The 17,655-nt window shown below is 36.6% G+C and overlaps 1 protein-coding gene across 32 annotated transcripts in view; it reads left to right on the top strand.

Annotated features, from left to right (window-relative positions):
* The window catches only part of Lcorl (ligand dependent nuclear receptor corepressor-like), a 137,351-nt gene that overhangs the window by 38,609 nt on the left and 81,087 nt on the right, over window positions 1-17,655 (top strand). For 15 of the 32 annotated variants that reach the window (XM_017599472.3, XM_039092775.2, XM_017599474.3 and 12 more), the window contains 2 exons: window positions 15,172-15,251; window positions 16,179-16,308. The exons of 2 other annotated variants lie outside the window; for them this stretch is intronic. In XM_017599472.3, coding sequence (XP_017454961.2) covers window positions 15,172-15,251; window positions 16,179-16,308 — 210 coding nt within the window. 15 more of the 32 variants (XM_039092771.2, XM_017599481.3, XM_017599482.3 and 12 more) reach the window with 7 other exon arrangements.

Below are 17,655 nucleotides of genomic sequence, written 5' to 3' on the forward strand. Positions count from 1 at the left end.
TCACACATCTCTAGTAATGCCACTCGCATTGAGAGAGAGAGAGAGAGAGAGAGAGAGAGAGAGAGAGAGAGAGAGAGAGAGAGAGAGTGAGAGTAGAGGGTACATTTTCATTCAAACCACCACACTAAGAGTCAGTCAGTCCCTTCAAGAAGAGCTGGAGAGATGGCAGAACAGATCTCTCCTCCTAAATTGACATTAGGTGTTAAAATAAAGTAAGAGAATGTCAAGAGCAGAGGGTTGGACCATGGTATGTCTTATGAATGCAGCTTGGCCTGTTTGCCCAGTGTTAAGACCCTCAGCATTTCTTCCTTGATTCCCAGATGCCTATCAGATCCCTGGGCCTTCTTTGTCTCAGATGCTGGTTATGTATACCAAGGAATTCTTAGGTGCTCTTCTTACCTCCAGACTGTACTTTGGGAAATCAGGTTACAGATGCTGGTTCAGTAAGTGGGCTTTTCTTCATAAGTATAGTCACAGATGCTGGCTATACTTGTGGGTAGTACTCAAGACTGTGATTGGGAATGCTGACTTTGCCCTTGAGTAGCTTTTTTTTTCTCCAAGGTTGGGTCTAGGTCTTTGAAACTTTAGTGTGTTCACCTGAAGTCCCACATTTCTACTCTATAGCTGATGTCGAGTGTGTGGTTCTGATTCAGTTTCTTCCTGTTATCAAAAGTATTCTGCTAGCCTGGTTTCAGTTTATAGTCTTCTGATTCTTTTGCTGAGCTTGCTCAAAATATAGATCATAGAACTCTTTTTAACATGTTCTTGGCCAGCTGCTCCAGGTGAGTGCTAAGTGCCAAGATGAGAGGTTTCTTGCCATCTCAACTGTGTGCCAGTGCCAATGAACATCTCTAGTCTGGCTCTGTCTTCTTTCTGCTTCTTAATAGTCTCATTAGTGTAAGTGTAGTACAGATTTTCTAAGTCTCTCTGTATTAAGCCCTGGGTTGGGCCATCTGCTGTTGGCATTCCTTTCACTGCCAGCAGCAGCTCCCAAAACTAAAACAATCCTACCCGGATGGACATTTTGCTTTTTATTCTACTTTATAAAATCCCCTCTTTTACTATACCATTGAACTAGAGACATTTCAGTGTCACTTACCTTTCCATTTCCTCACTGTTTTCTGCAGAGTCTATTAAACTACGCTTGAATGTCAACTCTAGGAATCATACAGTTTAAGTGGATAATTCAGTGAGTTTTGTCAGATATATGTCAGTTTTTATTTACTTTTCATTTTACTTATTTTTTACTTATATAGATTTGTTTTTGCTTGGAAAGGAGCACATTTGACTTGGTGAGTTTATGCACTCAGTATGCTCTCTTTCTGTCAGGGCATCTCTTCTGGTATAGATTAAGGGCTTTATTCAGGCAGTGTTTACATAAAACTTGTTTCTATTGAGTTTGAGGATGTCACTTGTGTCTGTAATGATACATTTAAAAACTATAAATTCAGCCCTTCCTAGCATAGGTTCTGAAAATTGTGGAGCCTTTTATCGTAATTCATCAAGGGAGGAAAGTCATTTTTGGTAGTATTGGCAGTAATGATTTCGGTAATGAATAGTAGAAAAAAGTGTTCCCATTTAACAAAAATATATTCTTTTTTATTTAAAATAGATTTTTCATATAATGTATCCTTATTATACTTTCCCTCCCTCTGCTCCTCACAGTTCTTTCCACTTGCTTCCCCATCCAGATGTGCTCTTCTTCTCTCATTAGAAAACTAAGGTTTCTAAGGAGTAATAGTAAAATATAAGATAAAACAAATTAACACATCAAATTATACAAAACAAACAGAAGGAAAAGAACCAAGAGAAGACACAAGAATCAGAGAGCCACTCATTCCTATTATTCAGAAACAATGGACTAGAAGTCATAATATTTGCACAAATGAACTGGTGCAGACCCATGCAGACCCCCTGCATGCTGCCACAGGCTCTGTGAGTTTATATGAGCTTAGATCGTGCTGATATTGATGGCCTTGTTTGGGTATTCTTCCCCTCTGGCTCTAATGCTTTTCTGCCTTGTCTTCTACATGGTTCCCTGAACGCTGATGTGAGCATTTGATAGGAACATCCCATTTAGGGCTGCATGTTCCAAGGTCTCTAACTGCCTGCATAATGTCTGCATGTGGGACTCTGTATTGTTTCTATTTTCTATCTGCTGTAAGAAGAATCTTGTCTGGTCACTGCTGAGCAAGGCACTGAACTATGAATGTCAATAGGAGTTACTTGAAAGCTGCTTTTTTTTAAAAATAAAAATGGTATTTACTTTTCCTCATTGGTCCCTGGGCTATCTAGTCTTAAGTTCTTGCTTCCCTAATCAGTTAGGCATAGGCTTCATCTTGTGGAGTGGACCTTAAGTCAAATCAAACAGCTGTGGGTTGGCTACTCCCACAGTTTTGTGCCGTTGTTGGCCTAGCATGTCTTGCAGACAGGACACTATTGTAGACGGAAGGGTTTGAGGCTAGGTTGTATTCACATCTCACTTTTGTTAGTACACAGAGTACTTCCTGTACCAAAGATGTTAGCATGAATGGCTGAAGACTTTATGTAGGTACAAGCTAGATGTTTCCATGTTCAATGAATTATCTTATCTTTAGCAATGGAACCTTTCTATCAATTTGTGGAGAGCAACCTGTAGTCTTGACAACAGCCTGGGTTGTTTGGAGATCCCTTTGTCCAACAGCTCAATCAGATGTACCCAATCCCAGGTCTAGAAGTTTCATGGTGACAAAGAGATGACCAGTTGAAGCTCTCTCTCCGCCATCATTTGGTGATTTCATTTAGATGGCCTTCATATATGTATATATTTTAGGATGCTTCTACTATTATATTTCTATACTGCCTCTCAGATGGCCCTTAATTTTAGCTGTCTCTCTCTGTATTCCTTCCCTTGCTCCCCTCCCCACTTGATCTTCTTGTATCCCATCCATCCATCCATCGATCCATCCATCCATCCATCCATCCATCTTCTATTTTCCCTTTCCTAACAGATCTATTCCCCCCATCCTCCAGTACATCACCCTATATCTAGCCTCTGTTGTTCTGTAGTGTGATTATTATTTACTTAATAGCTAATATCCGTGTATCAGTGAATACATACCATATTTGTCTTTCTGGGTCTGGAGTACCTTACTCATGATGATTTTTTTCCCTAGTTCTACCCATTTACCTACAAATTTTATGACCCACCCCCTGCAAATATCCGTTCTTCTGTTGAGGGATATCTAGGTTATTTCTACTTTCTGGTTGTTATGAATAGAGCATCAATGAACAAGGTTCAACAAGGATCTCTGGTAGAATGACGCATCCTTTGGTTATGTGCCCAAGAATGGTATAGCTGGATCTTGATGTCAGTCAATTTCCATCTTCCTGAGGAACTGCCACGGTGATCTCCGTAGTGGCTCTTATGAGTTTACACTCCCACAGCAATGGAACTATGCTGTCATTGTTCCACATCCTCACACATAGGAACTGTTACTGAGATGTTCTCAGCTGACAGGTGTAAGATAGAATCCTACAGTATTTTTGATTCGCATTTCCCTGATGGCTAATAATGTTAAATTTTTCTTTAAGTGTTTCACAGTCATTTGAATTACCTATTTTGAGATTTATTTTTAGACCTGTACCACATTTTTTGATTGGCTTATTTATTATCTTGATTCCTAGGTTTTTTTTTTTTTTTGAGTTCTTTATATATTTTGAATATTAGGCTTTTATCTGATGTTTAGTTAATAAAAATTGTTTCTAATTCTGTAGGCTGTCTCATCTGACTAACAATGTCCTTTACCATGCAGAAGTTTCTAGGGTTCATGAGTTTCCCATTTATTTTTGTTGATCTTAATGCCTGTGCTATTGGTGTTCTATTCAGAAACTCTTACTTTGCCAGTGAGCTCAAGACTTTTCACCACTTTCTATTCTATCAGGTTCAGTGTATCTGGTTTTCTGTTGTGGTCTCTGATCTAGTTGGACTTGAGTTTTGTGCAGGGTGATAAGTATGGATCAATTTGGATTTTCTTCTACATATAGCCATAGCCATCCAATTTGACTAGAACTATTTATTGAAGATGCTGACTATTTTGTTCCTAATGTTTATTTCTGGACTCTTTATCAAAAAATCAGGTGTCCGTGTGTGTGTGTGTGTGTGTGTGTGTGTGTGTGTGTGTGTGTGTGTGTGTGTCTTCAGTTTGATTCCATTGACCAATGTGTCTGTTTTTCTGCCAACACCATACTGTTTTTATGACTATATATCTGTAATACACTAATATCTGAAATCACTAATAGTGATATTTCCTGCATTCTTATTTGTTTTAAAATTAATGATTTTTGTAACTATCCTGGGGTGTTCGTTTTATTTATGTTTTTGGTGTGTGTATGTGTGTGTATGTGGATGTGTGTTTCCATAGAAAACTGAACTTGTCCTATCAAAATTTGTGAAGAATTTTGTTTGAATTTTGATTGTGGTTGCAACTAATCTGTAGATTGCTTTTGGTAGGGTATCTACTTTTATTATATTAATCCTACTGATCTATCGAGCATAGAAGACCATTCCAACCTTACCTCTTTTATGATTTTAATAAAATTGCTTTTGAGTTTCTTTCCATTTAAGTTGATGTTCTCTGAATGCTTGGTGTTAATTGCCTTTATTGAATCTAGGTATTTCCCTTGTATCCCCATTTTCTCCAGAACTTTTATCACAAAAGAGTATTGAATTTTGCCAATGAGCTTCCTTGATCTAATGAGATGATCATGTAATGTTTGTCTTTGGTTTACTTATGTGGATAGATAACATTTATTCATATGGATGGTGAACTATCCCTCACTCTCTAGAATGAAGCCTCCTCGAGTATGGTGGTTGATCCCTTGATACATTTTTGGTTTCAGCTTGCAAATATTTTATTGAGCATTTTTGTATCTATGTTCATAAGGGAAATTAGTCTATAATTTAGTCTCTCTCTCTCTCTCTCTCTCTCTCTCTCTCTCTCTCACACACACACACACACACACACACACACACTCTCTCTCTCTCTCATATATTTTGGTATGATTTGGCTATCAGGTCAACTGCTCTTTTAAAAAGAATTTGGAATTTTGAGGAGTATTGACATTAACTCTTCTATGAAAGTCTTGTAGAAGTCTACACTTAAACCATCTGGCCTTGGACTTGTTTTGTTTGGGAGAGTTTTAGTTTCTGCTTTTATTACTCTTGGAGGCTATAGGTCTGTTTAAATTTTTTGATCATCTTGATTTAACTTTGCTAAGTCATATGTATCAAGAAAATTATCCTTTTTAAATTTTCCAAGGTGGATGTCAAGACACCATGACCAAGGCAACTCTTATAAGAACAACATTTAATTGGAGCTGGCTTACAGGTTCAGAGGTTCAGTTCAGTATCATCAAGGTAGGCATGGCAGCATCCAGACAGGCCTGGTGCAAAGGGAGCTGAAAGTTCTATATCTTCATGTAAAGGAAGCCAGGAGTAGACTGACTTCCAGTCAGCTAGGGTCTTTAAGCCTACTCCCACAATGACACACTTACTCCAACAAGGCCACACCTTCTAATAGTGCTGCTTCCCGGGCCAGGCATATTTAAACACCACAGTGGATTACAGGTTTTTAAAGTGTGTCCTTATGATTCTCTGGACTGTGTTCTCTTAGTGTTCTTAAACCCCTCTGGCTTCTACAGTTATTCCTACCCCTCTTTCATGGGATTCCCCATCTTTTGTCTAATGTTCAGCTGTAGGTTTCTATATCTTCTCCCATCAGTTGCTCTGTAAAGCCATGGCCATACCACCCTGAATTCACCCGGTATTATCTCTGTTCAGATTTTGTCTGGATGACTTGTATATTGTCAAGAGTGTAATATTGAAATTTCCCACTATCAGTGAGTGAGGAATTTAAGTGGAAGTAGTATTTCTTTTATGAGTGTCCTTGTGTTCGGTGCCCAGATAGTAAAAATTGCAATGTCCTCTCATGAATTTTTCCTCTGATTAGTATATAGTGCGCTTTCCTGTCTCTTATGATTAGTTTTGGCTTGAAGTCTATTTTGTCAGATATCAAAATGACTGCACCTGCTTGCTTCGTAGGTCTATATGCTTGGAATGTTTTTTCAACCATTTTACTTTGAGGGGATGTCTATCCTTGATGTTTAGGTGTGTTTCTTGGATCTAACAGAAGGATAGATTCTGTTTTCCAATCTATTTTGTTAGCCTGTACCTTTTTATTGGGGAATTGAGACTATTCGCATTTAGAGATGTCAGTAATAATCATCGTTCATTAATTCCTGGTATTTTGTTGTTGGGGTGGTTGGTGGAGGGTGCGTGCGTGCGTGCGTGCGTGCGTGCGTGCATACGTGCACGCGTGTTCCTGTGTGCGCTCACATTTCCCCTTCTGATTTGTTCTGGGATTATTTATTCCTTGTGTTTCCTTGGGTGTGGTTATCTTCTTTAGGTTGGTTATTTACTCCGTGTGTTTCCTTGGGTGTGGTTATCTTCTTTAGGTTGGTTATTTACTCTGTGTGTTTCCTTGGGTGTGGATATCTTCTTTAGGTTGGAGTTTTCCTTCTAGTGCCTTCTGCAGGACTGGATTTGTAGATGGATATTGCTTAAATTTGGTTTTAACATGGAGTGTCTTACTTTCTCAGCCTTTGTGTATTCCTATTATTAGATTTTATAGTGTCCCAGATTTCATTAGTGTTTTATACCAAGAGATTTTAAGATTAAACGTTTTCTTAACAGAGATACCTATTTCTTCTATTGTGTTTTCAATGCCTGAGATTCTCTCTTCCGTCTCTTATATTCTGTTGATGAGGCTTCCCTTCGAGATTGCTGTTTAAATCCCTAAATCTCTCTCAGTTTGGTTCATTTGAGGTGTATTGTTTTGTTTTGTTTTTTTAGTAAATTTGATTTCCAATTTCACTTTTTGAGCTGTTTTATTCATTTCCTTCCATTGTGATTTCATAAATTTCTGTCAGGGATTTATTCATTTCCTCTTTAACAGCCTCTATCATATTCATTAATGCTATTTTAAAGTCTTTTTCTTGTGCTATAGCTATATTGTAATACTTAGTGGCCTGTTGTGCTAGGGTTGCTGGACTCTAGTAAGAGATATTGCATAGCTGTTATTGGTTATGTTTTTACATTAGAGCCTAGGCATCTGCGTTTGGCAAAATAATAATTCTATATATGGTGCACTCTGGTTTCTTTTTTCATTTTTTTTTTTGAATGGCTGTTTAGTCCGTTGGTTTCTGTTGCCCCTCTCTGAATTTTAGGAGATTGTGGTGGTTGTGTGTGGCCTGTTAAAAAATTCTTCTATAATCCTGATATATGTGACCACTGCAGGTTCCAGGTAAAAAGTGTTTCTCACACTGGGAACTGGGATGGACTCGGAAGGGCAAGACTGAGTGAGTCCATCACAGGTAGGAAAGCAGAACATTCCAGTAGGAGCTGCTTGTCTGTGGGAATGGGGTCAGAGAATAACAAGGTCTGTTGGAGAGCTGGGAATGAGACTAGGGGATTGGATTTAGAAGAGTGGAGCGAGAGGCAAAGATCTTCAGTTAGCTTCATGCTTCATGGCCAAAGTGGGTTCCCAATGAATGCTTGTCAGAGTTGTGTCTAGGATAAGCAATGAGTGGAGCAAAACAAGTTTGGAGGGAAAGATCTGTGTGCTCCACATGGGAACAAAGAGGAAGGGGGTGCTATAGCAGGTGATATGCTGCAGAATTGGGCATTACACCAGGATTGGATTTGGGAGAGCAGAGAGAAAGGTGAAGGTCTGTAATTAACCTGTCTACCCCCTAACTAGAGTGGCTTGGGGAATCCTAGGAAATGCCTCCAGGACTTAGGGGCCTGGATAAAGCAAAGAGTAGAGGGAGAGAAGCTAGGATTGGAAGGTCTGTATGTTCCAATGGAGATGGGGGCGGTGCAGCCAGTGATCTACAGAGCTGATCCCCTATGAGACTCAGGGGTTGGATTTGGAAAACTAGAGGGACAGGTGAAGATCTGGAGTTATTCTCCTCCCTTCTCTGGCAGGAATGGCCTGCAGGTTCCTGGTAATACATTTACTAAGTGTGTTTGATTTTTATTTCAATACCTCTGTCCAAAGGATACCCTAATTGTTTATACCATTGTAACATTACTATCTTAAATTTAACCTGATAGGCTTCTTCTCACATATGCCAAAAATTATAATTTGTAAGGTTCCCTTAATGTTTCTTTTAATTATTTCCATGTGTCTGTGTAAGGGTACCTGGGAGTAAATCACATATGCCACTGTATACATGGGGAGGTGAGGATAATTTGAGGTAAAAGTCCTCTCTTTCACCTCTTTTGAGACTGGATCTCTTTGTTGTTTGTTGCTGCGTTAGCTAAGGTAGCTGGACCATGAGCTTCAAAGGATTCTTTTGTCTGCCTCCCATTTTACTGTAGGAATACTGAAATTACAGACATGCAACTTTCTGTAGCTTCTGAAGATTCAGGCTCAGCTCCTCATGTTTTGTGTAACATATGCTTTATTTAGTGAGCCACCTCCCCAGCTGACTTCCTTTTAAGTTAACATATAACATCCTGTCTTTTATCTTGTCATTTTTATGCATTATACCATGCATTATACTTTGCTTATATCCAGGAAGTCCCACTACCTTCCACCTGTATGATTTTTGGAAATTGAGTGCCTCTTTTATTTCTGGACTAGATTATATTCAGCTATTACAGCATGCTAGTAAGTGTTTAAGGAATCAACATCATATTTTGTTATGAATTATTCTAAGTAAAAAATTTATTATCAAAATGTAAAAACTTATTTTTAATGATAAAAATTTGTGTTTAATCAAGGTTAAGTTAGTATACTTTAGGGGACCCTGTGTATCAGTACAGCATTCCTGAAAGAGTTTATTAGTGTTACCCAAACAACATTTGTGCCAGTTCTGAATCAGTGGACATATCTTGCCTGGTAAGTCAGTATCGTAGCTGGCAAAGTTTGCTGATACTAACCATTGATGGCTTCTCTCTCCCAGTGACCCTTTTAGCACTTTCCAGCACGGAGGTAATTTTTGGGTCAATTCTTACTTGATTTCTGTATGTCTTAAAACCAAAGTGTGTTGAATTTTCAACAATAAGGTATTAAAAGTATGTCTATTTTTATTGAAAAATGTACTAGGAAGAAGAGATAGCAAAATGGTAATTATTTTTTGAAGTGTGGATTATGAGTGATTTTATATATTTTCCCTACTGAAAATATATAATTTAAAGTGCAAAAATGTTTTTAAGGGGTTATTTTGTAGTATTCTTGCAAAGACTCTTAATTAGAGAGACAAATTAGTGGCCAAGTAAATTAAAAACATTTTGAATTTTTTATTGCCATTGATCATATTGTCTAGTCTAGTTTTTATTAGATGAACCTTACATCTAATTTATAGAATTTGAGAACCATAAAGGAAATTTTATTTTTGTTTTCAAACTTATTCTCATTTTATGTCACGTCTTCATATATTTTTAAGATATCCTTGGATGGGGATGGGTCTTAACACAGGTATACAGAGAGTATTCCACTGTTTCCTATCTAGCTTTGAAAGCACTGACTGTTGATACTAGATGTATTATCATCTGATGTTTTAAGGTCCTCGGGGTCTTTGAACTTTGAAATAAAAACTGTGGTGTATTCTTCAACCTTCATTTCTAAACAGCTTCCCTTTCACAGTCATATTTGAAATTAGCATTAAACTTCATTATTCTCTGCCAAGTTGGGACTTGTAGCCTCACCTGTTGTGTATACATATTTGCATATATATTATATTCCTTTAGAAATTAATTTGTTACACATATTAGGTTCATGCATGCTATCATTACCATTACACTACACAGTTCTGCCACTGTCTATCCGTCTCCTCTACTCAACCTTTCCTTTTCCTTCCTTCTCTCCCACTTGTGGGAAGCAGTCTATATTTTAACTGTCTCTCAGGTTTGACTTTTCCTACAATGTCACATAGTCAGAATGGGTTTGTATGTAGTTAGCAGTATGCATTTGTGGATCTGTCTTTTTGTGGCTTAGTAGTATTTTATGTGTTTCTTAATATTTTTGCCTAGTGTGAATCTGCCTTGTGTTTACTTATCTGTTTACTTACTGAAGCATATTCTGATCACTTTGAAATTTGTCAATTTTACATAAGACTTCTCTAAATATCTACAAGATTGGGGGTAGACGTAAGTTTTCAACTTTCTTTAATTATCATGAGTAACTATCAGCATCATTGGTAGATCATTGGGAAAACTATGTGTATTTTAGAAACTGCTAGACTGTTTTCAAAAGTGGCTAGTCCACTTCAAATTCCCGCCAGCAGCGAATGACCTTGCTGTCCCCTTACTGTTTCTAGTTCTTTCTAGCTAGCTTTTGATAGCTGCATTTGGGTTTTTTCCATTCTAATAGATCTGTACTGATATCTTGTTTTCTCAATGTGTAGATCCCTAATGAGACTTGATATTGGCCATCTAGTCACATATTTGAATCTTTTTATCTTCTAAGTGGGATGTCTTTGGATTGATTTTAGTATTTGGATAGTGATAGAACCAGAATTAGGAAGAATTTATTTTGTTTCGGTTTTCTAGAGTGGTTGGTAGAGAACCATATGGGCTGGTGTTTCTGTTTGGCAGATGTATTCTTCTTGATCTATTTTTAATAGCTCCAGCCACTCTAAGGTTATCTGTTGTTCTTGCCCGAGCTTTGGTTTCCTTGCTGTTAGAGGAGTTGATCATTTCCCCTAAGTTATCACATTTCTGGACATAATGTTATTTGTAACATTCCTTTATTCTTCTAACGTCTCTAATTTCAGAAATGACTAACCCATCTGTTCTGATAAGTGATTTTCCACCCTTTTTTTCCTAATTAGCCTACCTAGAGATTTATGGCTTGTATTTTCTTTTCAAAGTATCAATTGATGTTATTTTTTAGAAAGGTCTATACTACAAACTGGGAGAATATATAGCAAATGTTGCAAACATTCTTTTGATATTGTAGTTTGTAGATGAAATATTTTCCCTTCATACTTTAGTTCTTCAATTTTTTATATATTGTACTGTGGTCATATTCTTTTCCCTTTCCCAACTTCTCCCAGATTCCCTCTCAACTTCATAATCTTTCTCTGGAAAAAAAAAAAAACAACCCACAAAACCAGACACCCCCCTCCTGAAAGGCAGAAAAAAAAAACCTCAGACACATCAGGGAGTCTCATTTTTTTGTGTAGCTACTAAAATGTTTCATAATAAAAATTGGTATAAGTATATAAAATTGTATGTGCTTGTGTATTTGTGTACTTGCATGAACCCCCCCCTCTGTGTGTGTGTGTGTGTGTGTGTGTGTGTGTGTGTGTGTGTGTGTGTGTGTGTGTGTTTTACAGGGTTCAGATCCATTCACTGAGCTGCAGCTGCAGCCCTAATGTTATTTTGTAGCTGCATTGTCATTGTTCAGTATACGTCTCTAAAGTCAGTAAGCTTAAAACCCATTCAATGAGCAAAACAAAATAAAATCTAGGGCTTTATTTTTCACTGAAATTTGTCTTTGGGAACTATAAATTAATAGTCTGTGAATAAACTATACTAAAAAGAATAAAGTATTCAAAGTAAATGAAAGTTGTGCCTTTTAAAATTACATGTATGTTTTTATATTAACTTATCATACAGCCTTAAGATACAAGTATTAATCTCTTCAAGTTCCCAAGAAGAGACTGAAGCCTGGAAAAATGCTTAGGCCACAGCTAGTATGTAGAATGTCCCTGTATCTATATCAGCTTTTACAATCGATTTTTATTGACTTTTATTTATAAGCATATTTACGTTTTGTTATTTTTGGTGGAGTCTTAATAGAATTCCCTATGTGAATTAAGCCTGCCTCTGCCTCCTGAGTACTAGAATTATAACTGTATGCTATGATACCTATTTTAATAAAGGTACATTATTTAAATCTTTTGAACCCTAGTTTTTATTTTACAATTGGTAATTGTAAATTGAAGTCGAAACTCATTAAATTCATATATTTTTGAATTTTTAACATTTTTATGCATAAAAACCACCTATATGTGTTTTGCCTGCATTCATGTTTGTGTACCATGTTCACAGATGGCTAGAAGAACTCATCAGATCCCTAGAGCTGGAGTCATAGATAGTTGTGAGCCACCATGTGGGTGCTGGGTTTGGAGTAGGTAAGACCCTTGGTAGTACAGCCAGTGCTTTTAACCACTGAAACATCCCTCTGTACCCCTTACAACCATTCTTTGGGTTTTCTTTCTTTTTTTGGGGGGGGGGTTGTTTGTTTAATCTTAAATCTTTTAGCCATTTTTCAAAAATCCCAATGTTATGTTTTTCTCATGAAGCCATGATAAAAATCAGGATTCCTTGACTTTTCAAAACTGTTCTCTTTGACGTAAGTCATATATTGCAGCACTAATCCTACATAAGTAAGTAGCTCTGAAATCTGTGACTACTTAGGGGTGATCTAAGGAAACTGCACAATAGTCTGTATATGCAAGTCCTAGGGTTACACTTGCATTAAGTTCCTGTGGTAGACAGTGAGATGTCAGGGTAACTGTGGGGAGCCCTGGGTACGGTGCTGAGCTGTAATACTGGCAGTGGGAAGAGAGAAGGATCTCTACAAATTCAAAGCTATCCTGGTCTAGATAGTGAATTCCAAGCCACCCAGACCCTATAGAACATGATCCTGTTTCAAATGGGGTTGGATTATTCCTTTTCTTTCAAAGCCTCGGCAATGAATGATGTATACATCTTTATTCCAGGATCAAAACAACTAAAGTTCTAAAAGGACTCAATTTTTTCCCAAGTTAGTGTGTATGTGTGTGCGTGCATGCGTGCGTGCGTGCGTGCGTGCGTGCATGCATGTGTGTGTTCATTACCTTTTTGAGGGTGCAGTCCCTCGTTTGTACTGCTGCACTTTATACTTCAGGGTAGCTGGCCACAAGCTTCCAAGTGATTCTGTCTCTCTCTTCTCACTATAGGAGTGATAAGTTCATACCACCACAATGACTTTTTAAATGTGGTTTCTGGAGATCAAACCTGAGTTGTGAGACGTGTCTTGACCCTATGAGCCATCTCCCAAGCCCAGGAAAGAATTGTTTTTAATTGTTAAATTATTTACAGTTTTTATATGTGAAGTTGTCTGTAGAAAAGTAAGCATGCGTTCTTAAGCAGGCATTTAATCTACAAAATAACATCAAATACGTGTTTGATGGTACGGAAATTTAGAAAAAACAGCATTTGGTAATCCTGTGTTGTATGGTGTTAGGTTTTATAATTTTTTGTCTATCTGTAAATTAGGTAATATAATCCACATTACATTCATAAGCTGACTGAAACAAAGCTCTGTGTCCTGAAAAGTCACAGCTATTAAATGTGTTTCCAGTCCAGATCTCCAGTCTTCAGATATCTTTACATTACTGTGTACTGGGTCTTATGTTCCTAGTTACTGCTCTTTGCAAAAGTATGTAAGTATTAATACTATTTTTGTGCTACTGACAAGGTCTTTCTATACATTTTTTATGATCTTCCACTCTGTGTTTGGATTAATGTAGAAGAGAGCCCTAAGAGTGGCCCTAATCAGTGTAATTGTTCATTATCCTACCAGGAACAGCACATTAAAATAGGTATGCTAGCATACAGTTGTGTAACGTAGAAGAGATACAGCCTTATCTCTGTTGAGCCTTTTAAAAGAATTTCTGTACATACTGATGGTTTTCCAATTAGCTATTGTATAGCTGCCTAAGATAGTAAAGGCTTAGCATGCAAAGTTCTTCATGCAGATTTATTTAGAGAAAAAAATTTGAAGGACATTCTGTTGTTATCAATGATTTTAAAATTTATTCCATCTACTAAATGTAAATGACAGTGTCACCATACCTTCTTATCATGTCCTTAGCAGATAAGTGTTCCAGAACTTTTTCAATACATTAGAATTATTAGATTGTAAGGAGTAGCATTAAAAAACAACAAAACAACAACAACAAAAACATAATCCATTTTAAATGTTTCATTTAAACATGTTCCATAATATAGCATAGATGTATATAATGTGTCTTGATTATATTACTCCTGCCCATATTATCCTCAATCCCTCTCGTCTGCCCAAGTCTTGAGTTATTTATTTGAGCAAAGATAACTTAACCAGTGACTATGTTACTGTGGAAAGGACTTCCCCTCAGCCAGCACCCACATTAACTCTTTAACTCTTCATGGAAGAATAGGGCCTAAAGCCCACTCTGCATTTATGATGGAATATCGATAGGTCCTGTCTTCTGCAGGTAACCACTGCTTTTGAGTTGATAGACCCAATAGCTCTATCAGGTCCAGAAGACAACATTTCTCTCCATGCTCCAGATCTTAAATCCTGTTTCTTCTTCCAAGATGTTTCCTGAGTCTTAGAGTGTAAAATATGATAGAGATGTCCCATAGGGTTGAGCACTTAACAGCCATTTGTTCTCAGCACTTTTTGCCCAATTATGAGTCTCTGTATTAACTGTCCACACTGTAAACATGAATTTCCCTGACTAAGGCTGAGAGCAGCACTAGTCTGTACATGGTTTGCATTGGATGACATACCCTATGTGTTTACTCTGTCTTTTTCTTTTGTAACCAGGCTTTTGGAAATGAAAAAGACTGACCTTATTTTTGATCTACAAATTGGATTGCTCCTTGTTTTTGTAGACATAATTCTATTTTCCCAAGTCTGGGTATTCTCAACACCTTTGGTCTTTTCTTTGGTTTCTCTGTATTATATTTTCTTTCATATTGTGCAAAATTTATTCCTTTCTTTTCTTATATCTACCTCTTTGGTCCCACTGTCATAATGAAAATAAAAAAGAAATTAATAAATAGTAATCATTAAGTCTTTGAAGTGATTAGATGATACTTAAAACTATATTGTTGAAAAATTAGTAATCTATAACCAGCTCTTTATTCTTGGTATTTTGTCTCCGTATGGCCTATTCTGTTTTTTTTCTTCTTCTTCTAACTATCAGGAGGTTAATTTGAAAGGTAGACTCTCTCCCATAATTGTTACTAGTTAGGTTTTATTTTTGTTTTTTCATTTTTTTTCTTTGCCATTGCTGTGGAAGATGGTGATTTTGCTGGTTTTAATAAAGTTAGTATATTTAATGAATATTTTCCTTCTTTTAAAGACTGTGAACCAGAAGAGCTGACTGACTGGTCTATGGATGAAAAATGTTCATTTTGTAACCTACAGAGAGAAGCAGTCAGTGTAAGTTTTAGTGCCATGAAGTTATTTTTAAAATAATCACACAATTGTAACACAGTTCTTTTTTTTTTTAACTTAAGTTGTTCTGATAATTTGTGACTCAGTGAAAATTTAAGTACTTCATTTTGTTGAATGAAAAAAATATGTCCAACATTTAGTTTAATTTTAAAAACAAACTCATTTTTTTTCTTTTTCTTCTCTTCTGTCTTTCCTTTTTATTTGTTTGTTTGTTTTTGGTTTGGTTTGGTTTTCTTCCATATTTGTTTCTTACTACTTTCTGATTCATGAGCTCTACCTTAAGGTCAGGTTGGTATTTATGTGTTCAAGGGTGAGCATGGAGACCTAGCTTATATAAGAACACTCTGAAGTCTTGTTTCTTAGCAGTTTGTAGCAAGGGGATAATATGTTACTATCTATATGTTTATAACCCTCTTAGTACTTTTAAAGTCTTTGGCTATCAGAAATATTTCCTGTGTTAATGATGAAATATGTGCCTACTGTCTTAAAGGACATAGATGTGTGTAACCAGCACTTCTTTTGTGGTAAGAAATCCTGATTCCTTATCTGTTATGGTGAGCAGAGCTGAGAGGAATGTGAAAATCGTAAGCTCCTCTGCTTTTCTAAACTTCACTGCTTTTCTAAACTTCACTGCATGCATAGCAAACTTTCCAGCAGTGCCTGCCCACACTCACTCCCAACCCCCCCCACACACACATTTTACCAAAAGTTTGGTAAGGAATAAGGTTATTTTGGTACTCTATTAGAAGTACATTTTTTCCCCTGAATTCTATCACAGATTTTATATTCTTTTGGTACAATATGAGATTTTATGGCAGGCAGAGCAACTGAACATTAAAGCAATCTTACATATTAATTGGAGCCCAGGTTTAACTGAAAGTAATTACGTATGTTACTTTCTTATAATTTTAGGATTGTATGCCATCTCTTGATTCTTCACAGTCAACGCCAACAGAAGAGCTATCATCTCAGGGCCAGTCCCACACTGATAAGATTGAATGCCAAGCAGAAACTTACCTAAATGCACTCTTTCGAAAGAAAGGTAATACTGGCATGCTTTGTCATTTAAATTTTGCAGTGTTTAGAATATTTCTGATGCGGGATTTTTTTAAATATGTCAGTCCCTACTTCATTATTAACTACTTCCTCCTTTGTCTTACTAGAGCCAATAAGATTATCCGCTCTCTAGTGCTAGCCATTCATTTTCACCCTCCTGTTCTCAAACTCCTCCTTCATGAACACCTCTCAAAAAACTTTTGTGCTTCTCACGTTCATTATTTTGTTGCTGTTTTTACGTCTTTAAAAAGTGTTGGACAAGGAAGAAGTTATAGATAGGTTTTATTGCGAGCCTATCCCTATAATGTATCTCTTACATCATTTCCAACTGGCACCGTTTGAGTATTTGTCAGCTTGAGTATGCATTCTTGACATTAAAATGTCTGTATTTGTCTCTTTCTGATGTCTTTCAACCACAATGGACCTTGTTTCGCTTTTCTTCTATTTGTTACATATCTGTAAGGAAAATGAGTTTTTATATTTAAATTGCTTGGGAAGATCATGGTCTTCCAGCTTTTGTACCTAACCATGCCTCTGGTTGTGGGTCGTCCTTAACCCGCAGATGGAGGTTGGGAGGACAGGGCGTGTGGGTGTGGGTGGAGTGTGCTGGCCTTTCCCTTCAGCCTGTAGAAATTGAGAAAGCACTCTGTCTTCTTCTTAGCCTGGGATTGATTCTGTTCTACTGCTCTTTAAAATTAGGGTCTAGCATATATTTTCTGCTAAATTGATAACTTCATATTTAAAAAAAATTAAACAGTAATATTAAAAGTTTTGAATCTTTCATTTAGTTATTAATTTTTTGAAATTCTTTGTGTTCAATATGAGAATCCTTATTATAAAAATCACTAGCATAATTAAAAGACCTAAAGAACTACATATAAAAAAATGAAGTAGCTAAAAATAAAATAAAACCCTTTCCCTATGTGTTACTGAAATAGTGTTGGAGAATTTGGATTATCTTTAAAAAGTATATTTCTTCACAGTTTTTAGGGAGCTAATGTTAAAATAGCTTATTTTCTTATACGATTTACACCATGCTGATTTAGAAGAGTTATTCTGCCAGTGTGTTTACAATACTTAACTGTTAGACCTGTATCACCAAGAGCTTAACACACATGCAGTGTAACTACTTTGGAATTAATTATTCCTTATTGTTTCTTTGAGACATTTATATTGGTAGTAAGTTGTCAATATGAATAACTTTCAGTTTTTTTATAGTATGGAGTTAGCCTGTTCTCCATTGCTTTTTTAAAGAGTACTCAGTAAAAAACTTGGTACTATTTCAGCTGATTCAAGCATCTGTGTCTCCAAGAGGTCTCCTACCAATAGTTGG

The sequence above is a fragment of the Rattus norvegicus genome, chromosome 14 (genome assembly GCF_036323735.1).
Source record: "Rattus norvegicus strain BN/NHsdMcwi chromosome 14, GRCr8, whole genome shotgun sequence".
Classification (NCBI taxonomy): Eukaryota; Metazoa; Chordata; class Mammalia; order Rodentia; family Muridae; genus Rattus; species Rattus norvegicus.